Source organism: Heteronotia binoei, chromosome 9 (genome assembly GCF_032191835.1).
Source record: "Heteronotia binoei isolate CCM8104 ecotype False Entrance Well chromosome 9, APGP_CSIRO_Hbin_v1, whole genome shotgun sequence".
Lineage (NCBI taxonomy): Eukaryota > Metazoa > Chordata > Lepidosauria > Squamata > Gekkonidae > Heteronotia > Heteronotia binoei.
Window position 1 is genome coordinate 79,873,390 of NC_083231.1, and position 23,170 is coordinate 79,896,559.

Below are 23,170 nucleotides of genomic sequence, written 5' to 3' on the forward strand. Positions count from 1 at the left end.
GGGTATCTGGGGCTCGTGGGGGGGGGCTGTTTTTTGGGGCAGAGGCACCAAATTTTCAGTATAACATCTAGTGCCTCTCTCCAAAATACCCCCCAAGTTTCAAAAAAATTGGACCAGGGGGTCCAATTTTATGAGCCCCCATCCTTCATGATTTCCTATGGAAGGGAGGAATTGAAAAGGTGTGCCGTCCCTTTAAATGGGATGGCCAGAACTCCCTTTGGAGTTCAATTATGCTTGTCACAGCCTTGATCTTGGCTCCACTCCCAAAGTCTCCTGGCTCCACCTCCAAAGTCCCCAGATATTTTTTGAATTGGACTTGGCAACCCTAATGTCTCCAAATGATAGTTAGAAGAATAAACTAATTATACCCTTTAGCATGCTTGAGAGGGGTCTGTCAATGAAAGGGCGTTGTAACAAAGCATAAACCAAAAGAACAAATCCGGAGCAGCACAATGATTAAAATTATAAGATGTGAGCACTCAGCTATAAATATAGAATTTTAAACACCACAGGTTTGTCAGAGTTTTCTTTCTCACTCTCTTCCTCAATGCATTGTTTTTCTTTCAGCTTTATAATAAGATTTAAACAAATGCATCTCTCCACTGGGAAAAGAACAATCTTTTGCCAGCTACAGTCTGTGCTTTGATAAACTGAACATAGACTAAAGCAATAATGCATGTACTCCGGATTGAATTCCCATCTTAAATTAATCTGTTTAATAGAGAGAGTTCACTTTCAGGTCCCCTGTCATTCAGTTAACTACCATTGTATGATATAGAATATTAACAAAATAACCAAAAAGTGATTTACAGCTTGGTGCTCAAACTTGGACAAGGTATAATATTATTCAAAATCTAAATGTTCCAACTGGGTGCTCTTTGTCTTTAATGATGTAAATAACTTTACTACATAGAACAGTATTTGGCAAAAAAGTTTTCAGTAGTTCTTCTCCTGTGCTTTTAGAAGTAATAGGATTACATGCAGCACTGTATAGAAAATGGAAATTTACAAAGGCTGCTGCAGCTATAATAGCAATAACATTTTTAATTATCAACAACAACAGAGTCATAATAATTTAAGTACCTAGTACTGACAAATCTAGGGCATATGAAGTCAATAATGTGATTGTATGGGGTGCTTAACTCAAGAAGAAATGGGTATTGCAAGCAAGGTACATTGATTTTCAAATGTCTCATTTTCTAAAAAAAACAAATTGATAATCTCAGCTGCACAGCAGAAGAAAATAATAAAATGCTCTAAGTCTGCTGATGAATGTTGTATTGTCTTCCGTATTAACTACTAAGATGCACAATTTAAGGCAAGCTTGTGGACCAGTGAAGTAGCTACATAAATAACCAGTACAAATAAGAGAGTGGCTCACTAGTATTGAGTTTGTGGATTGAAAACTCAAAATCATATCTCTGTGGTCTTATAACGTTCACAGGATAAACTTCTAGAGGGGACTGTCTCTAGTTTAACCAGCCTCACAGCGTAGTTGTGAGGCTAAAACTCTCCTTTGTCTCCCCCTCCCCCGCCTTAGCATTATCCTATGCGGAACTGGGCGTGGTAAACTCTGCACAGAAGTGGGCTGCAACTGGAGAGAAAAATCAAGCACTGTGCTGGGATATAATGGGAGACCTGTGTTCTAATTTCAGCTCAAATATAAAACGGTCGTTTTCGCACTCACCTTAATCAGCAGCGACGACCCTCTTCACCGCGCAGGATCTGCGCGGATTTCGCACTAATTGCCGCGGAGCACCCAGAAGAGCCGGAAAGTCCCGGCGCTTTTGCGGCGCAAGCGGAAATCGCCAAAAACCAGTTTCCGTTTGTGCCGCAAAAGCGCCGGGACTTTCTAGCTCTTCTGGGTGCTCCGCGGCAATTAGTGCGAAATCCATGCAGATCCTGCGCGGTGAAGTGGGTCGTCGCTGCTGATTAAGGTGAGTGCGAAAACGACCTATGAGCGGCCTCAAATAAACCACTGTCTCTTATTTATTTTGCTTATATCCTTTCTTCCATCATGTAACCTAAGGTGGTCTTTTGATCCTGTCCACATTACAACAGTGTGTGATGACCACCCAGTGGACTGATATTCCATTACTGAGCCAAGTGCTTGAGTAGGCAATGGCTACACAGTTGCAGGTGGTCTTAAAGGAAATGGATCATATAGACCCATTTCAATCTGGATTCATCCCTGGCTTGGGGGCAGAAACAGCCTTGATCGTGCTGCTAATCTTCGCAGGTAGAACGACAGAGAGAAGGCATCTCTGTAGATTTTCCTGGACCTCTCAGTAGCTTTTGATACTGTCAAACAGGCCTTTGGGCTGTCAAAGAGGAACTTGCCTCCTTTCTCACCAGCAGGAGAGTGTGATACACTAAACGAAAGGGAAAGATTGCCCACTGGGAACAATGGGAAATGCCAGTATGCCCAATGAAGAGAATGGGAGCCGGAAATGTCAATTAACTTGCATTGGCCCATTTAACTATATTGCAACACACAAAAATTGCAATGAAAATACACAATGAAGTTTCAGTGAGGGTCTCTGGTCTGAAATAGACTGTTTTGGGACCAGAAAAACAGCTCCTCAGTGGAATGATAGCCCCTTGGAGAAGCAGATGTGTTCTGCAAATGGAATGACGGCCCCGAGAGTGGAATGACAGTCTCTGGAACCAGAATGAAAGCCCCAGTGGAATGACAGTCCTTAGGAAGGTAATAACTGCTCTGGGACTAAAAAGGGGTTCAGGGACTAGAAAAATGGCCTCCATAGAAGAACAACAGTCCCTGGGAGTAGCATGAGTGTTCTGAGATTAGAATGACGACAAGCAGAGTGGAATGTCAGCATTCTGGGGTTGGCATGACAGCCCCTAGAGTGGAATAACATTCCCTAGGAATAGAATTAATGCTCAGGGACTGGAATAGCAGCCTCTGGGAGTAGGGAAAGGGTTCACAGACTAGAATGATGGTCACCATAGTAGAATTACGGGAGTATAGGAAGGAAGCAGAACTGGACACTGTAGGGCCCTGTGGAAGCAAGAGAAGGGCAACAGAACAGAATGAGATGGTGGACACCAATATCTTGACTCTGGAAGGAAACAGGCGCTGACAAGAAGAATTGGATTTTTATCCCACCGTTCACTTGGAGTCTCAGAGGGGTTTCCCTTCTTCTCTCCACAACAGACACCCTGTGAGGTAGGGGTGCTGTCATTCTAGCCCTAGAAGGCTTCTGCTACTCCCAGGTGCTGTGATTCCACTCTGACTTGTCACTCTAATCCCAAAATGTTTATGCTACTTGCAGGGACCATCATTCCACTCTGGGATCTGTTGTCTAGTTGGGCCCAGAGATCGTCATCAAAAATCCATCCCACGTTTTCACTGCAACTTTTTGCCCTGTAATATACGTCAATGGAGCCCAAGCAAGTAGATTGGCGTTCATGGCTCCCTGCGTAATATTCAGAAGGCTTTCAAGCCTCTCCTATTGTTCTCAATGGGCAATTCTGTCCTTCTCTAGAGCTGGCTGGATTCAACCCCGGAAAAAGTCGTGTTGGGCATAATATATGTGATGCAACAGTTGCATAAAAGTTATTTTTCCTTGCTGCTGACCCTCCCACCTCAACCGCTCGGGCAGTGGTAACCCAAAAGTCCATCACGAGGGCTGCGGCTGCAACAAGCTCCGTAGACAGGCCAGTGCTAGACAAAGAATACTTGTATGAGTCCCCGATTGTGGAGCGATTCCTTCAGGCTTCAGCGTTAGAAAAACTGCCCAGCTGGCCTGCCTGCGCCGCCAGACTTCCCCGGAGCCACGCAATCCCGGAATCCTCCATGCCTTGTGCAAGAGGGGATTCTTTCCACTGCACAGAATCGGCCTTTTCTCTCTAGCTCGCTCGCCGGAGTGAAACTTTCAGCCAATCGGAGCGCCGTCTTTCTCCCAGCTCTTGCCGAAGCCCCTGCCCGGCAGCCACTGAGGAGACTCCGCGGAGGAGACTCCTCCCTTTCTTTGCAGGAGTGGGGGGGGGGGGGAAGGGAGGCGCGGCAGACCCTGCAAGAAGCGCTCGGCTCCTTCTCTTGGCCCCCCTCTCTTCTGCTCCCGCTCCTGCCCTTTGCAATGAAAGCGCTGCTGGCTTCTTTACCCATTTAACAGCAGCGAAAGGCTACACATATACCCCCCCCCCCCGGCCCAAATTTAGTGCACAATGCTGGGCATGTACGTGCCGGACAGGTTTGCCCTGAAGTCCTCTAACATTCAAGACGGGATGGGGCTCTTTACAGCCCGGAGAGTAAAAAAGGTGGGTGATGCGTGCTACCGCCCCCTAAAGTGAGGGGCATGTTTGCGATGGGAGGGGTGCTGTGCAAAACCCAACGGGATAGCTGTGACTTCTGCAAGCTCTTTTCTCGATCGCTCTTTCCTCCCTTCCTCATTTTTTTTTTTTTTTTTTTTTGAGTTTCCCGAATGTTGGGTCCTCCCGAGACGGCCTGCCACGTAGCAGAGGCGATCACTGCAGCTCTCTCGCGCGCTCCCGGGCAGCAGCCTTCGGAGTTCAAGTTCGCGTCCCGTCCCCCCCCCCCCTCCCGCCCCAATCCCCGCCGTCATTTCTCGATCTACTTCAGCCCACTTCGAGACGACGGGTGGGAGCAAGCCATCTCCCCGAAATTAAAGCGGAAATTTCTGTCCTGAGCTCCCCCTCCCCGACGTTGTTGGTAGACCTGGGGTGGGAAAGCAACGAGATAAAAGAAAGACTCATAGGTGATTTCCCACGCAAAATAGGTTTGCTTCCATCCAAATTCCATCATGCAAATACGAAACATTTATTGATTTCCAAGTAAAATCTGCGCGCTTCAAATCTCAGGCTGGTCCAGTGTGCGTGCCTGTGTGTGTGGGACAACAAATGCTCAAGAAAACTTTTTTTTTTTTTAGAAGCCTCTAATATTTGGGAGAAATTATGCTATTTTGGAGGAAAAAGGAAAGGTGTAAGCAAAATATTGAGATGGTAGTCCAAGGTGCTTTGGTTAGCAAAGGTAGGCAGGTGCCTCCCAAATCCCAGCATTCCTTTGGCTCTTGTTTCACACCTAATGAGTACATACCAGTATTGCCCTTCTGTACCTGTGGCTGCATGCAGCATTTGAAAGCACTAATATTTATTTTAATCATTTATTTATTTATTTCAATTTCTATTCTGCCATCGCCCTGAATGGGCTCACAGTGGATCACAACAGCAGTGTAAGACAATAAAAACAATAATCAGTAGTTTAAAACAGTTAAGAACAATATAAAATTTAAAATACAGGTAGCACTGTCAATAAGTGCAATATCACAGAAGCTAGAGCTACTGGGCCTGTAATATCTACTGAGTCTGGGCCTCCGGATGATAGAAAATTCAGCATGGTATACCCCACCTGTCTTCCCAGTTGGAATCCAAAGTGGTCGCATTTTATGTTCACAGTAATCCTGTGAGGTGCATTAGGCTATGAGTGTATGACTGACCCAAAGTCACCCAGCAAGCTTTCATGACAGTATGAGGATTTGAAGCTGGGTCTCTTAAATCGTAGTCCAACACTAACAACTGCACTACATTGGATTACAGTCTCAATGAAATCTTATATAGGTTTACTCTAGATAAGCACCACTGAATTCAGTGGAGCTTTCTCCCTGATCAGTGTGTGTAGGACTGTACTGTAAATGTATTTCAGGCAGTATGTGCAGTGTGATCATAAAATTCTGAATGGAAGGCTGCTTGGACTGTGTTTGGATTTGAGAGCCTTGTGCAAGGGATATATTTCCATCTCTGCCATGGCCAGGATTTAGGACCAACAAAATGTTACCATTTTTAAAGAGTTGGGTCTGGGTTCCCTAACTTGCTGCAGCCACAAAATACAAGTGAAACAGCAAAATCGGGGAAATAATCTCCCCACCACTTGGTTTTCACGCAGAAAGACAGCTTGGGTGAGGAGGCAGGAGTGTTTCTCCCCTCCCCTGGTGCCTTTCTATTTCCCACAGCTGTTGCATGACTGCAAGGAACACGAGATGGAGGGAACCCAAACCCAACTCTTTAAAAACCAGGGGACATTTTGTAGAAAAATAGGTGGGGAGCTCATCCAGGGATTGTTATGCAGCTGCACCTACTATTCAATGGACAAGGAGGTGGAACTCTCAGAAGGAGGAGTTGGAACTCTCAGAAAGGTTCAGGAGCTGTGCTCCTGTGAGCTCCACTGAATCTGAGGCCTGTTAAAAACAATAATATTTAGTTTGGCCCAGTAAAAGGTAGTAGTAGTCCCCTGTGCAAGCATGGAATCGTTACCGACCCATGGGGTGACGTCAAATCACGATGTTTTCTTGGCAGAGTTTTTACGGGGTGGTTTGCTATTCCCTTCACCAGTCATCTAACACTTTACTCCCACAGCAATCTGAGTACTCATTTTACTGACCTCGGAAGGATGGAAGGCTGTGAGTTGGCTACCTGAACCCAGCTTTTTCCGGGATCGAACTCAGGTCATGAGCAGAGCTTGGACTGCAGTACTGCAGCTTACCACTCTGTGCCACAGGGCTGTATAGTTGGCCCAGGCAGGCCCATATACATACTCTCACCTGTTTATTTATATCCCTCTTTATTTATTTAGATCCCTTTTTTCATCCTGATAGGGACGCAAAGTTGCTAACAATACAGGAAAAATAAAGAAGCAAAGAGGAAAAAGTATGTTTGTATGGGAGGGCTGCTGAAGGTCAAGCAGTCTTTTCTGCCCAGCTGTAAGTTAAAAGCTGAAGGACAGCAACCTTTTGGCATGGCCAGGTCCTAAGTATCAGTGAGCAAAAAGGAGGACAAGATCAGGGAAGATTTTATTCAGCTGCTACTGGTCAGCTAGCCAGCAGGTTTCCCCCAGTTCCTTCTGCTGTTCCTCTGACTGGCATTGGCATTCTATTCAGTTACACCCTTTTTGATTCTTATGGCCTTAGTGGATTTAGAAGGGTATAACTTTGCTTAGGGTGACACTGTTGGCTGTTTATTTTATAACTTAGTACTAATAATATGATAATGCTATCAAGCAAGAACTTTAATAACTGTAAAACTATGACTGGCAGGCAATTTCCTGAAGCAAAAAGAAAAGCACCAATGTAATTTTGCCTGCGTTATCCTGATTTAGGGTGAAAAATTTGGACCATTTGCAGGAGAGAAGCGAATGCCTCAGGACCTGGATGAAAACACAGACTGCAGGCTGATGTGGGAGGTGAGAGTCACGGGATTGGCACTGTAGAGACTGTGTTGCCCAGTATTGCCTTATACTTTTAGTATTTAATAAACCTTCATATATTTTACCAAGGTTGGATTTCTTGTGTACATGTAGCCTTGAGAATCCACATCTCTGAGCACTGCTTGCTTGCCTGAGGGGTGGCAGCTAGGGGGGATTCAGACTTGGGTCCTTGACATTCGCTTACAATATTAAATTTAGAGCAGTAAGTATGTTTAAAACAGTAAATTTAATAACAAACTAAACCATCTAGCAATAAAACCAGCAATAATTACAACCTAAAAATTATACGAAGGTTCTACTAGATTTTAAAAATAGCCACAAAGATTAAAGAACCAAACAGCTTTAAAGCCTCTACGGAACAAACTATAATTTAAAATCTGGCATGAATGTACCTTAATTATTTAGGAAGATTTAATTACTTTAGAAGGTCTGTTTTTACCAGTCTCCATAAGATCATCAGTTAGATGGCCAACTAAGTCTGGAGGGTGAATGAGTTCCAGATCTTAGTGACTTGACTCCACTAGTTTCACCTCACATGGAGTTTGCCTGTGGAGAAGGCCTACCCTCAGAAAGCTCAAGCCATGTTAGTCTGTTGCATCAAAGTCAAACAAAAGTCTTGTGACATCATAAGACTAACATTTATTGTGGTGGTCTGAAATCTCCTTCATCAGATAGTGATGTTTATAAAAATGCTGCAAAAAAAAAGAGACAGAATCTACAAGGTAAATGACTCTTATAAATGATTTATTATCATTTAGTTAAAAATGTTGTAATTGGTTGCCAGTTTCACCTGTGTTCACTAAAAACCATTAAATAACGTTTTAGATGTCTCTTTTACACTTTCATAACTTTCTCCATAGTCGTATCTTGCACTGTTTCCTACATACCAAATTTTATGACTTCCTGAATGGTTGAACCCAAGCGGTTTATGTTTAGAAACACTGATCTGAATACAAGTGTTGTTGGGTCTTATAAATCATGCTTTGAAGTGGCCTTCAGTAAGACGACTGGTGCCAGGAATGTATAAGGTAAAAAGCAGCTGTCTTAATCTGAATAGGTCCTTCCAGAAACCAGGAAGGCAAGTAGTAAAAAGCCAAGTTAGTCAAGTGGCTGTTCAGCTGAAACACATATATTGTTTCATTATTATTATTATTATTATTATTATTATTATTATTATTATTATTATTATTATTATTATTATTATTATCATCATCATCATCATCATCATTAATTTGTTTGTTGGTTTGACTATATTGCTGTAGACTGAAAGCTATGTTAATTCCAGTTTATAAGAAATATTCGTACTAGGTTACAAAAATGAGATGCAAATGAAAAAACAACTTGCTGTTGGCTAGAATTCTTGACTTGGTAGAAGTGGCGAGAGCACAACCTGTGTGTGTGTGTAAAGTGCCATCAAATCACAACTGATTTATCGCAATCCTGTAGCATTTTCAAGACAAGAAAGGTAGTTGGTCATTGCCTTCCTCTGCATAACAACCCTGGAATTCCTTGGAGGGGGTCTCCCATTCAAAGACTAACTAACTCTGACCCTGCTTAGCTTTCAATGTCTGATGAGACTGAGCTAGCCTAGGCCATGTTGGTGTAAGTCTGCTGTGAAGCATGCTTAGATTGGGAGCATCTAGAATGACAGGTCTGATCACATGACTGATATAATCTATGCAATCAGGACAAGGCAAATCTAGATACTCACAGTGAGTTGCAATGAGTCAGCAGTATCACCTGATTGGCTGATGGACTATATCTATGGCTCTTATCTCTTGTTTTGGATGGAAGGTTTGCGAAGCACTTTGACTCTCAGGACTGTTTTTGTAAATATTTCACCTCTGTATATATTTCTGTATAATACACCGTTTGCACTTAAGAGGCTGGTGTGTGGCTCTTCTTACTGGCGTTCCTATTGAAGGAGACTTCACGCTGTGGTCTGAGAGTACTCTGCACATGCTCCAGCCGACAGGGTTATGGGCCCAGTCCTTGTGCTGTGCAGATAGGACCAGAAGTCTATTCCTGGCTGTGGAGGTTCGTTGGTGAGTGGAAAGAGCTGTGTTGGAGCAGGAGGTGAATGAGTGAGTCAAAGGAGAGTGCTGATGAATTATTGCTGTCCTTATCGGTGAGTGAAGAGGGGGAGGACAAATTCCAGTTTTCTGTGGACGCCGAGGAGATGGCTCAGCCACTTACAGTACTGGTGGAGAAGCTCACTTCAATGAACTATGCAGTATGGGCTTTACGCATGGAGTTCTTTTTGAAGAGAGAAGGACTTTGGACTTTTGTATCTGCCCTCCCCCACCCCGCTGCTCCAACAGCGAATGATGTCATTCAGGAGCAGAAAGCTCTTGCTAATATCATTCTCAGTGTTGGGGACGATCAACTGATTTATGTGCGAGGGAAGTCCATTGCGAAGGAGGCATGGGATGCGCTCAAAAGTATTTATGTGTGCACCACTGCGGGGTCCTTTATGGCATTAACCCGCCAAATGTACATACTTTGATGTCTTTGGGTGGCTGTGTGAGAGAGCACATTAAATCCCTCACAGACTGTTTTGTTGAGCGGGAGACCAGGGGAAAGGTCATGGCTACAGATGACAGAGTGTTCATACTTCTTTCATTGCTCCCTCCCGAGTTTTCCCAGTTGATAACTGCTCTGGAATCTGTTGATTCTGCTATCCTGACTATGGAATATGTCTGTGCCCGATTGTATGATTATCAAGACAGACTGTCTGCAGTTTCTCTTTCTGGGAGTTGAGCCAGCACATCTGCCGGTGGGAGTTTTGCGAGGGACGTGCCAGGTCAGAGGGCCATTGCCAAGCAACAGCAGCAGCAGGAGGCCAGCCCAGTTGCCATGCATGTAAGAAAATGCTTTCGTTGTGGGTTGTCATCACACATCAAGCGTTTTTGTCTGGAGGCCGGGAAACAGAAGAAGAAGGCTCTGCAGAAGCCGGTGAACAACAAGCAGACCAGACTGGTGACTACTCGAGCAACTACAAAGGGGTCCCATTGGCTAGTGGATTCGGGATCAACTAGCCATATCTGTACCTCGCAAGCCTTATTGAAGGGTTCTCAGCAGTCTACTTTGTCACATGTCAACCTTGCTGATGGATCTATCTCTGAGGTGGTATGTGATGGCCGGGTAGAATTTCCAGCGTTTGATTGTGAGCCGGAAGGGGTGCTGTGTGTCCCTGCATTGCAGTCTAATCTTTTAAGTGTTAGCTCTTTAGCTAAGGCAGGCTTTGAGGTATCCTTCTCAGACACAGGTTGCCAGGTGTCTAAAGGAAGTAAAGTCCTCACAAAGGGTAAACTGATTAACAGGGTGTATGTGGTGGGGAGTGAGCCTGTTAAGGCAGACCAGGTTTCAAATGTGTGTCCACATGATTCCTGTTTGCATCTCATACACCGGAGGCTTGGACATTCAAGCTTCCACTCTAACAGCAAAACCCTTTCCTTGCTGCCAGGTGCATCGGTAAAACCCTGCAAGATGTACTTAGACTGCCAAGTGTGTAAGAAAGTGAAGAGTAAGGCATTCTCTGTTGCCAAGAGAAGCACAAGAGTGTCTGAAAGGCCTCTTGCACTAGTTCATGTCGATATAATCGGTCCATTTCCTAAAAGCCATTGTGGCAACAGATTTGCACTTGTAATCACTGATGACCATTCCAGGTACTGCTGGTCATTTACTTTGAAGCACAAGTCTGAGGTATTTCAGTGCTTCAAGCCGTGGGCTAAATGGGTGCAAAAGCAGCTTGGGCTACAACTGAACAACTGCTGGCCTTACAGTCTGATAAAGGGGGTGAGTTCATGTCCAACCTATTTGCTGAATGGGTAAAACACCAGGGGATTGTGCACCGTGTGGCTAACCCTGCCATGCCTGCGGAGAACGGTGTAGCTGAGAGAAAAGGAGCTATATTGCAAACTATGATGTATGCTATGTTGGAAGATTCATCCCTCCCTATCTCTTTTTGGGCTGAGCGTTCATGGTTGCTACATGTCTAAATAACAGGTTGTGGACAAAAGCAATTGATAATATCCCCTACAAGGTCTTGTTTAATAAGGAACCAAGCCTGGAGTTCCTTAGGGTATTTGGTACCAAGGCCTGGGTAAACGTACCTCTAAAACTGAGGAGAAAAGGAGGTGCGAGATCAAAAAGGTTAGTGTTTCTGGGATATCAGACTAACATGAAATCTTATAGGTTCAGTGATGCTGACAAAAAGCTCACTTTCAGCAGGTCAGCAAATTTTAGTGAGCACAGTAACTGGCATAGGCTTCATGGATCTGAAGGTGACACACAGGTGTTGTTGCCACTTTCTGAAGGAAATCATGAGCCTAACTCTTCACAGTTACCTACTGTGGTAAAACAGAAGGTTTCTGAGGGTGAACAGAGTTCTAGCCAAGAGCCTCGGGTATCCTCTAGAATTACAAAAGGTGTTCCTCCTGTGCGTTATGGGTATGAAGGAAATGTTAGCCATGTGTTTGTAACTGAGCCAGAGAGTTATCAAGAAATGTTAACTCTAACTGACTCTGAAAGGAATGCTTGGCTGGAAGCCATGAGCAAGGAGTATTCCTCTCTATCCAAAAACAATGTGTTTTTCCCTACAGTGAGGCCGGAAGGTAAAAATGTGCTTTCATGCCGATGTCTATTCAAGGTTAAACGTTTAGCAGATGGGTCAGTGCAATGGAAAGCTAGGCTTGTTGCCAGGGGTTTTCCCTCAAAAAATGGGATCTGATTTTGAACAAGTCTTTGCCCCAACATTGCATGCTGAAACGCTGCGAACAGCATTGTGTAAGGCAGGATTTCTGAAAAAAGGGCTCATAATATTGATTTTGAGACCGCCTTCCTAAATGCCCCCATTTCTGAGCAGCAGATACCGGGGTTTGAAAGGAATGATGGAAATGATGTGTTAAGATTGCACAAAGCTCTGTATGGTCTGAAGGAATCAGGATTTGCATGGTTCCAATGTTTGCAAAAAGCTCTGATTCAGGAAGGGTTTGAGCAGGGTTTAGCAGATCCTTGTATGTTCACTAAGCAGGTGGGAGATTCTGAGTTAAACATCTTCATCTTTGTAGATGACTTGCTAATATTATTTGACACAAACAGACGGCTCAGTTGGTTTCTGTGTACAGCTCAGAGGTTGTTCACAATAAAACAATTAGGTCCTGTGAGCTATTATCTTGGTGTAGAGATAACAAGGGATTCTGAGGGGTTTTATGAGCTGTGTCAAAGAGGCAAAATACACAAACTGCTTAACCAGTTTGGTTTGGAGAATGCTAAAAGTGTTTCTACTCCCATGGCCACAGGATATGCCAAGGAGCCAGAGGAAGAGGAATTCCAAGATGTACAATTGTATGGGTTCCTTGTTACATTTGGCCTGTTGTTCTCGGCCTGATATTTGCTATGCAGTGCATATCTTATGTAAGAAAGGTGCAAAACCTTACAAAAGGATTGGATAGCAGCCAAGAGAATCTTGCGCTATCTTGGTGGTACAGCAGAGTTGAAATTGTCACTCAAGGTAGGAGAACTATTTCAAATGAGTGCGTATTGTGATGCCAGCTGGGGAGACCGCCCAGAGGCTAAGTCCACTTCAGGTTTTGTGGTGTACTTAGGCAATGCGCTTATTATGTGGAAGGCAGTTAAACAAACATTGGTCGCCTGTAGCACTTGTGAATCCAAATTTAGTGCTCTCAACGAATGTGTAATAAACTTGGAGTGGATTCTGCAGTTATTCAAGGATCTGAATTGAATGTGTACTTTGCCAATTCCAGTTTTCAATGATAATTCTGCTGCACAACAGCTAGCCGAGAATCTGTGTGCAAAGGGAAGAAGTAAACACATTCTTATCAGATACCAGAATGTAAAAGAGTCTGTTACCTGTGGACTTGTGATGTTAAAGAAATGTTCCACTACAGACAATATAGCTGATTTGTTCACCAAGTGTCTGTTTGCAGAAAGACATGTAAAACTGACAAGACTGCTGGGTATGCATTCACAAGCATCCTAGGAGGTGTGTTGGTGTAAGTCTGCTGTGAATCATGCTTAGATTGGGAGCATCTAGAATGACAGGTCTGATCACATGACTGATATAATCTATGCAATCAGGACAAGGCAAATCTGGATACTCACAGTGAGTTGCAATGAGTCAGCAGTATCACCTGATTGGCTGACCGGACTATATCTACGGCTGAGTGTTCAGTGCTCTTTTCTCTTGTTTTGGACGGAGGGCTTGCGAAGCACTTTGACTCTCAGGACTGTTTTTGTAAATATTTCACCTCTGTATATATTTCTGTATAATACTCCATTTGCACTAAAGAGGCTGGTGTGTGGCTGTTCTTACTGGCATTCCTATCGAAGGAGACTTCACGCTGTGGTCTGAGAGTACTCTGCACATGCTCCAGCCGACAGGCCATACAGGTCAGAGTAGAAACCTAAACTAAATATAATTCACAGGAAACTAGATTAGATTTATATATATATAAACCCATTGAATATACCACATGCCTAGTTTTAGTTTTTAAATCATAAGCACAGACATTTACAGAGCTGATTCATTTCGCCAACGATTCAGTATTTGTGGTGGAGAAATGGAAGCTCAGATCTCTGTCTCACCCTCTTGTCTCATATAAATACAGTATTATCTTCCTCTGTCCAAAAAGGAGTGAAAGATGAAGCAAATAAAGTCTGTGTATGTAGAGCACCACATGCCCAGCCTCCATGTCACAAAGACTTTTCCATATACTGGGATTCATGTTACTCATGGCTCAGTGGCTCTCAGAGACATGGTTCTCATTTAAGAACTAGATAATTCAAAGCTCTTTTGTCTCTATGCACTCTTGTAATACTTCCATCTACTGTACATAGAAGCACTTTGGGAAATCGGTTTTCTCCTTCAAGAGTATTTTATATGCCAAAGCAAACTTTTCTATCTTGGTTATAAAGTCATTTTGGCATATATGGCTACCAGTTCCAGTTATCATTGATTGTTGTCTTATCTGAAAGTAAAACAGAAAAGTTTTATAGGAAATAAAACAGGATGAGGGATAGGTGAGAGCCTTTTCTCCTGACTGTTTTTGGAATTTGGCGATTTTGATTTGGAAGATCATTTAGTCATGGGAACCTTTCTTATATATGCAGAAATCTTAATATGCAGAAATCTTAATGGAAAGCTTTATTGTGTGCTTGTTATGAACGTGCAGATCTGAGTTAAACCTTACTGCCAGGATCCAACATCTTTTAAAAATTAGTTTTGCAAATGTCAGTCTTTGCCCATGCTTTACTAAAGCTATGACCCTAAATGCCCTTGGACTTTCAAGGCCTATGGATGGCAGTGGGGTTTGGGTGATGTTCAGTGTGTTTGGGACTGCAGCCCATATCCCATGGCTATGTGGTCTCATATAACAAAGCAATCGCTGGGACTCTGATGAAACTAACATTCTTGGAGGGCTTCGTGAAGATTCCCTGCTGTGTGGCTTGATGTTTTTCTTTTGTCTTTGTCAAAACAGTTCTTATGTGTTCAAATCATCTCAGTATTTGTGATTAGGTTACATCATTGTTGTGCCTGTGATGGAGTTGTAAATGTCTCTTTTTGAAGAAATTAAGGCAGTGATACTTCCTTCGTTAGTTGTCAGACTCCTGAGGTTTGAAACGAACAACAGTATTCTTGGATTCATTTGTGAAATGAAGGATTACAGCAGGAGGCAAAGCATGGAAACATTTTGGCTGCACACTGCAAACCTCTTGCTCTGAAGCAGTCTTCAGTGAAGCTCCTTCAGTGGAGCTATGTGACAGTAACTCAAGCCAACTGAAGGCTTGTGAAGAGGTTTACAGCTATGGATAAAACCATCCCAAACAATATAAATAAATAATTGCCACCACCTACACTATTCTGTGTGGGGCTGGAGGTCTCCAAACTATAAACAGCAATTTATCTCCTTTTACAAGGGCACATTACTTTATATTGGCAGTACATGGATAAGCAGTCCTAGGTAATGAGGGAGTAGAATGAGTTTTACTGAGAAATACAGACAGAATTCCTAAAACCTTTTATTACAATACCAACAGAACAGGGACATTGGTAATTAAAAGGAAAACAAAAATAAGTATTACATTTTGTGCTGGAATACTTGGGTGCAAAGTGGGAACAAGCCCAGGTTGGGTTGGTGGATGTAGTGAGAAGGGCAACACATGTGAATAGGAAAATGAGGCCACAACTTTATTGACTGCAAATTCCTTTAGTTTTGGCACGGCATCATTATGGAATGGCAGATGGTACTGACAGCCTAGCTGCTGAAAGCAAACACTTCAGTCTACCTATGGGAACGAAACTAGTTTAAGGCAAGGAATTGTAGAGTTTGTTATTCTTGCTACAGGCTTCTGGGTGTATCATGCAAACCCAAGAATAAGTTTTAAAATACCACGAGAAAAAAGAGGAGGGGTAGCACTTCCAAATGTAAAATTGTACTATCAAGTGGCAGGCCTGGTTTGGATTGCGAATTAAATTAAAAATCCAAGACAAAGGATAGTAAAACTTGAATTAGCAGACTTGGATGAAGATTGACACAATTATTTATAGATTAAAACAGTCAATCAAAGCAATCACAAGGACGAAGTCATATAATTCAAGGTGGACTTTTGAAAATATGGTTTGCGTGCTAGAATTTATTGAGCCCTCCAGATGCTCAGCTTATGTCTGCTATGGAAGCTCATTATGACAAGAATATGAAAAAAGTGATTTTCTATCCTATGGCAATATGGTAAATACTCAGGGGAAAATCAAATCCTGGCAAGACATTAGAGATGAAGGAATTAGTAGTAAATGGTTGTTATATCATCAGTCAGCGTCAATATTAAAGAAAATTATAAGCACAGAAGGTGGAGTTTTAAGACATGACTGAGTCCAAACAATTGATTACAAAACAAAAAGATCATCTGTTATGATGGATAAACAAGTCATTACTTTAGTTAGAACAGAAGAAGAAGAAGTGGTAAAATGTATGATTAAATGCAGGAATGACCAAACTGCACTCAGGAACCACAAGTGGCATTTTCACACACATTGTGTGGCTCTTGAAGCTCCCACTGCCCTTCAGCCAGCTTGGAGAAGGCATTTGTCTCTTTAAATCACTTCTCCAAGTCAAGCCAGCCGGCAACTTGGATAATGCATTTAAAGTTAAAGTTGCTTTCTTGCCACCTTTCTCTTCCTCCTCCCTCTCTTCCATCTATTTGCCCACCCTCCTTTCTTCCTATCTTGTGGCTCTCAAACATCTGATGTTCATGTCTTATGGCCAGGACTCTTTTTCTAGCAGGAGCTCCTCTGCATATTAGGCCACACACCCCTGATATAGCCAGTCCTCTTGGAGCTTACAGTAGGTCCTGTACTAAGAGCCCTCTAAGCTCTTGGAGGATTGGCTACATCAGGGGGGCATGGCCTATTATGCGGAGGAGCTCCTGCTAGAAAAAGATCCTTGCTTTGGCTCTCAAACATCTGACAATTATTCTGTGTGGCTCTTACGTTAAGCAAATTTGGCAACCTCTGATTAAATGGATGCAGAATTTCAGAGAGTAAATACCAGTGCATCAGTGGGAACAGTTATTTTGGGGGGTAGGGTTTAAATTCACAGCCAACTAGGTGTTAAGACAAAACTGGTGTAAAATGTTCTTTGGATGATATATAAATCAAAAGGATATTGAGAAAGTAGACAAAAATTATGAAGAAAATGCTGGAAATGCCAAGGTGTAGATGAAACTTTTTAGCATGTGTGATGAACTTGTAAAAAATGCAAAATGACACTTGAAGGAAATATATGAAAAAATGCAGAACACATTAAAATTTAAATTCCAAATGGAAGCTAAGAATACACTATTAGGAATATTGCTCAACAAAATACCAGACGTTTTTGAAGATATATTCAAATATATGGTGACAGTGGCTAGAATCATCTTTGCAGCAAGATGGAAATCAAGACATCTGTCCAAGCTTAGAAGAATGGGAAAATAAACTTGCCCATTATCCAGAACCCTGTAAATGGTTTTTAAAAGCTGCCTTGCACATGAGTGAAGTCCAAGTGGCAAGTTCACTCACTTCACTCAGGTGCAGCTTGCAGAAGTCATTTAAAGGGAACTTTCAAGGCTATGAGAAGTAGAGGAAGTTTGCCATTGAGTTTCTCTTCAGAGGCTTCCTTGGTGATTTCTGTTCCAAGTACCATCTCAGCTTAGCTTCTGAGATCTGATGAGATTAGGTTGTACCATGCCACCTTCTCTCCTGATATCTCTTTCTACTGATATGGATTTATGTTTATGCCTCCAGCCTGCACTTTTAAAAGCTTAGAAACAGATACATGACTGTGAAGAGTTAATTCTTCACAGTAATTGAGAGCTTTGAGTGCCATGGTGCTCCAAGGAATCTGATTGGTTAGCATCAGCTGAGCAGAGAAAGACTTGAGAGTTGAATGCTGAGGAGATTCAGCCTGATTTTGGCCCTATCTGAAAAGAGTTGAGTACTGACAGAGTCTGACTGAGGGCAGTTTAACGCAGACAGAGTACTGGAGAGATTGGCAAAGAAGAGTGGGTGGGATAGATCTATTTGTGAGAGAAGAATTTCCCTACTCAGTCAAAGCAGGGAGATAGCTCTGAAGAGTGGAGAGATCCCTGGTCTGTTGTGATTACAAGACTACCTTGTGAAATAGTGAGTCAAAACTCAAGAAGAGTACTCATGTGTTTAGAGGAGGGGTCTGGGTATTGGATATTGTGTCCCAATCTTCTGGAAACTGAAAGAGTCAATTCTCAAAAAAAGTGTACTAGAGTGTTTGAAAAACACTGGGACAAAAGCTTCTCATCATACATTTTTAAGTTACTGTGAATAACTTAAGAAACTCTCATTAGCCTGAAACATATGAACTAATATATCTCTTGATATTACCTCAGAGTTATTTATTAGAGTTACCACAGAAATTTTATTCTTGATTTCAACTGAGCATTTGCCCTCTATGTTGAATAAAATATTTTGTTATTTTTTAACTTCTGAAAGCCTTGAATGCCATTTCATATATATATATATATATATTGGCCACTGTGTGACACAGAGTGTTGGAATGGATGGGTCATTGGCCTGATCCAACATGGCTTTTCTTATGTTCTTAAGGGGGGCTTTCGACCCTTCCCTCAGGTTCCTGGGCTGAAGTATCATATTGTGCCAGGGTGGGACAACCAGGGTTCTTCATGAAAGAAGAAAAGAGATAATTAGGGTGACAGTCACAAAGGGAAAGAAAAATGGAGGGCAAATCCTGCCTCTGAGGAAGGGAAGTGGATGGTTGTCCCTCTCTTGAGTTGCCCGCCCCCATTGCTCTGGCATTGTCATTTCTCAGGGAGATGTCTCATCTGCCTAGGATGGCTTCCACCTAGAGCTCCCTGCTTGGCTTATTGTGGCTTGAGCTACAATCCATGTACTGTTGTGACAGGTGGAGTCAGTGCTCCCATAATTTGCTCCTGTAGGATATGCTGACAAGTAGAGATCTTTTGCCTAACATCCTTTAACTCCTCTTTCACTGTGAACTGTATAGAATCCCCTATCACTGATTTCAGCTTGCCTTATTTCTAAATACATTAGCGTCTGGAGAAGGGTTTCATTTGATGATGTAAACTGGCAGGCAGGTTTGTATGACTGGACATTGTGGAAAACAGGATGTGGGCTCCATTGCCTATTTGCTCCCCAAGGACGGAATAAAGAGTCAGACACAGAGTATTGGTATAAAATTGGGCCACTTTATTCAATATTCTATTAAACAGCAAGGGTACCCCACCAGCAGCCTGGCCAGGGCTAGGGGTCACCGCGACCGCTCCCCTGCCATTAACGGGCGAGAGACCCAGCCCCCCAGCCGGAGCTGAGTGTTACTCAGCTTCCTCCAGGCAGGCCCAGCAGGGAGGCACGCACCAGAGGGCCCAAACCCAGATGCACATCTCGCCAGAAGGCACCCTCTAGCCGAGCCTCCCGGACAGTCTGCATTCTCCAAACCCGGGTCTTCAAACCCGAAGGCTGATCATGCCAGACCCCAAGTCACTCACGGCCTAATAAAAGGTCGCACGTAAGCCTTATAGGCTGAGGAACGCCACCTGCCCAATCTCTGAATGGAAGTGGAAGGATACCCCATGACAGCCGCTGTTGAGGCTGCCCCAATTCTAAAGGAGTGGGTCCCAAACCGCACCCCAGACAACCCCAACTCACCCAAAGCCCGTGCTGTTACTGCCCAAAACTGATGCTTCATCAACGGGCTACCATTTGAATGTATAAACAAAACCCCCTCCATGGGCCCCCTAACTGCCAAATAAGCAGCCAATGCGGTAACTGGACACAGCTCAAGCTCTGAAAAACTACCCAACTTGAGCACCGGACCCTTCTGCAACTGATCTGTCTTAGAGCGACGGACAGTGATGACTGCCTTACCCGCAAATAGCTGCAGATCCCTTAACAACAGAGCCTTACCAGAAACATCGTTTCTAGACTGTGCCACCAGCTCACTTACTCTAAGAGCCCCCCCCAAAAAGCTAACAAAGATGCAGCATGAAACAAACATGCTTCAAATGACGAAGCATACACCACATCCCAAACCCTCTTCAAACCCCGCAGAATCAAAGGAGACACAGGATTCCATGTATCAACCCTGGGACCGGCCTCACTGGCCCACCCCTCCAGCATCTTTCGAATACGAAAGTCAGCTGTTTCTTCCCTATAACCCAGCGCCTTACTGACAAAAGCCAATGCTGACAGGCGCCCCCTAATGGATCGCATAGCCAACCCCTTACCTCACAGCAAAACACAGTAATGGAGCAAATGCTCCACCGGGAGGGGCCAAACCCTGCAACACCCTACCTCAGCCCTAAAGTCTTCAAACTGTTGCATAGCCCATTTGTAAGACTTCCTGGTGCTGGGCGCAATGGCTAGACCTATCGCTCTGCAGGCCACGGCTCTCCAATCAGCCATAGCTCCTGGGGCATTGGCACCGGCTCTCTGTCGGCATCTGGGGCCAGTTGATGAAACCTCTCCATCTGTTTATGAGATAGAGTGTCAGCCACCCCGTTACTCACCCCAGGAACATGCTAAAAACAAAATGTTAAGCCGCAAACAGCGCAGAGTGAAGGCCCTCACCAATCTCATAACCCGGCCAGATTTGGATGAAAGGGAATTAATGACGTGGACCACCGCCATATTATCACACCAAAAATGGACAGTGTGATTGGCCATATCCTTCCCCCACAGCTAAACCGCGACTAAAATAGGAAAGAACTCGAGAAACGTAAAATCCCGGTTCATACCAGCCTTTACCCAGGAGCCAGGCCAACTATCCGCGCACCAATGTCCATGGAAATAGACTCCAAAACCCAAGGAACCAGCAGCATCAGACATGACCTGAAGCTCAGCTTCGAGCCTCATGTCGTTTTTCCAAAAAGAGACTCCATTAAAGGACTCCAAAAATTCCTGCCAAACCCTCAAATCATCTTTCATGCTTCAGGTGACCCTAGTTCTATGCTGAGGGAAGCATAACTCTGCACAGCCTTCTAAGAAAAGTCCTCCCAGGAGCAACCACTTTGCAAGCAAAGTCGAGGTGCCCAACTAGCTGCTGCAACTCCAACAAAGTAACCTTCCTTTTAAGAAGAAAGGTAGAAATCCTAGCCCTCAGCTCCACTATTTTCTGAAAAGGCACCCTAGACAACTGCACAATAGTGTCAATCTCAATCCCCAAAATAGTGTCAATCTCAATCCCCCAACCTCTGGGTCAGACTTTCAGTTTTCTCAGGCGCTAAAGGAACCCCAGCGCTAAAGGAACCTCAGGCGCTAAAGGAAGCTCCGGCGCCAGCTCAACAAAGCCAGACAGCAACTGCTCACAATGCCCAGTCCCCTCGGGACCCACAAAAAGGTAGTCATCCAAATAATGAACGACATCCCGCAAACCCACTTTCTCCTGCACAGCCCATTCCAAAAATGTGCTGAAACGCTCGAAAGCCGAACATGACACAGAGCAGCCCATTGGCAATGCTCTATCCATGTAAAATTGACCCTCAAAAGAAAACCCTAGAAGCTCAAAATCATCGGGATGGACAGGTAAAAGGTGAAACGCAGACTTAATGTCGCATTTTGCCAATTCTGCCCCCACGCCACAACGCCTCACCACGGCAATAGCCTGGTCAAAGCTGGTGCACCTAACAGAGCATAAGTGCTCGGGGATCCCATCATTCACGGATTTCCCCTTAGAAAAAGACAAATGGTGAATCAAACGAAATTCACCAGGCACCTTTTTAGGCACCATACCCAAAGGTGAGACTCTAAGAGTACTCACCGGAGGATGTGAAAAAGGACCCAGTATCCTTCCCTCAGCCAGCTCTTTCGCAATCTTGTCCCTAACGACTTGCTCCAAGCCCTGAACTGACTTAAGGTGTCCTGACATAAATGGAACTCGAGGACCCTGAAAAGGGATCCTAAACCCAACTTTAAAACCTTCTAACAAATACAAACTATCAACCCTTCGAGGGTACCTCGACAGCCACTGCTCAAGAGGTCCCACCCTTATTGGGCTGGGCCACTTTCTTAGCTGGAAAGGCACCTCCGCTCCTGCCAGGCGTCTTCATATTTTTACGCCCACGGGCTCTAAGGCAGTTGTCAAATGAGTGGGAACCACCACACATGGGGCACTCGTGCTTGAACTGGCATGCCTTCCTATTACATACCCCAAGGGATCCAAATTCCCAGCAGAGCATGCGAGGTTGAACTGCCTGCCCCGTTGCACCATGGGGAGAGCCTGATGAACCAGCAGCGAATGTGGATGACCTACTCACCAAGTGACCACTATCAGAGCGATCACCCAGATTAGGCCTAGCCGGGGACATAACCTGCAGCCAAAGCTGATGGATCCGATCCCACTGAAGGGACAGATACAGGGCAGCCCTCATCCTAAATTCCTGGTCATATTGTAACCAGGTTGGTCCACTAAAGGCCGTATAGTCTTTATAAATTATGTTCAAATACTGAACAGGGATGCCACCCGCCACGGCTGCGCCCTCACAATCACCCTGGCATAAATACAGAACCCAGGAAGCCAATTAGCCAAGGTCCTGTCCACCTTCCATTTTTTCAATTTTTCCTTCTCTTTCTCATCCAATTCTTCCTTGTCTTTTTTTCTCAACCTCCCGAAAGAGAAGAGAAAAAAATATCCATATACTCCCCTTTTAATATTTTTTCCCTAGTAGCAGAAAGCAAATGGTCCCCCAGCGGCAAGGCAACCTCCCCAACTGGTAAAGCAGCAAAAGGCACCATCCCATATGTTGAGGGTGCCCCCATAAAGCAATCAGCCATGCCAGGATGCCCTGCGCCCGCGTACCCACTAGGAATGCCTTGCCCACATGGCCAAGCCCAATTCTGAAACGCGCCCAACGCAGAGGAGGCAGGCGCCCCTACGCTTGACATGGAAGCGTTCTGCCTGGCTGCCGAAGCAGGCCCCCATGCTCCCCATGGCCAAGGCCTTATCTCTCCTTCTCAGGGAAGAGGGACCTTGGAGATGTTAACTCCAAAGCTGCAGCTGGCTTTCTCGACCGGGTGTGATATTTTACTCCTTGTGGTTACAATATGCTTGGGGAAAGGCACTTGCTACATTTCTCAGGGTTAGTAAAGCAGGGGCTACATCAAAGTACATCATGTCAAGTAACTCTATTCTACAATTCAGTTTCAGCAAGTTACACGTCTGACAGCCGCCGCCATCAAACCCACATCCAGACTGCAAAGGCCAGCGTCCCTGCCAGGCATGACTCCACCAGACCTGCCCTCAAGAATAGACAGCCTGGTGAGAATACTCGCCTGCTTACCCTTCTTAGATTGTCTCACACCATCCTCCCCACCTGGAAAAAGGATGCCCGCTGCCTGTTCCAATGCTCTCAATCTACAAG

The 23,170-nt window shown here is 44.3% G+C and overlaps 1 protein-coding gene across 6 annotated transcripts in view; it reads left to right on the forward strand.

Moving 5' to 3' along the window:
• Positions 1-4,051: 4,051 nt before the first annotated feature.
• Positions 4,052-23,170, forward strand: part of PRDM5 (PR/SET domain 5) — a 137,438-nt gene continuing 118,319 nt past the window's right edge. For 5 of the 6 annotated variants that reach the window (XM_060246848.1, XM_060246845.1, XM_060246846.1 and 2 more), the window contains exons 1-2: positions 4,157-4,281; positions 7,133-7,216. In XM_060246848.1, the coding sequence (XP_060102831.1) occupies positions 4,189-4,281; positions 7,133-7,216 (177 nt within the window). In that variant the 5' untranslated portion in view covers positions 4,157-4,188. Of the gene's footprint in view, positions 4,282-7,132; positions 7,217-23,170 lie in introns of all 6 variants that reach the window. The other variant, XM_060246844.1, reaches the window with a different exon arrangement.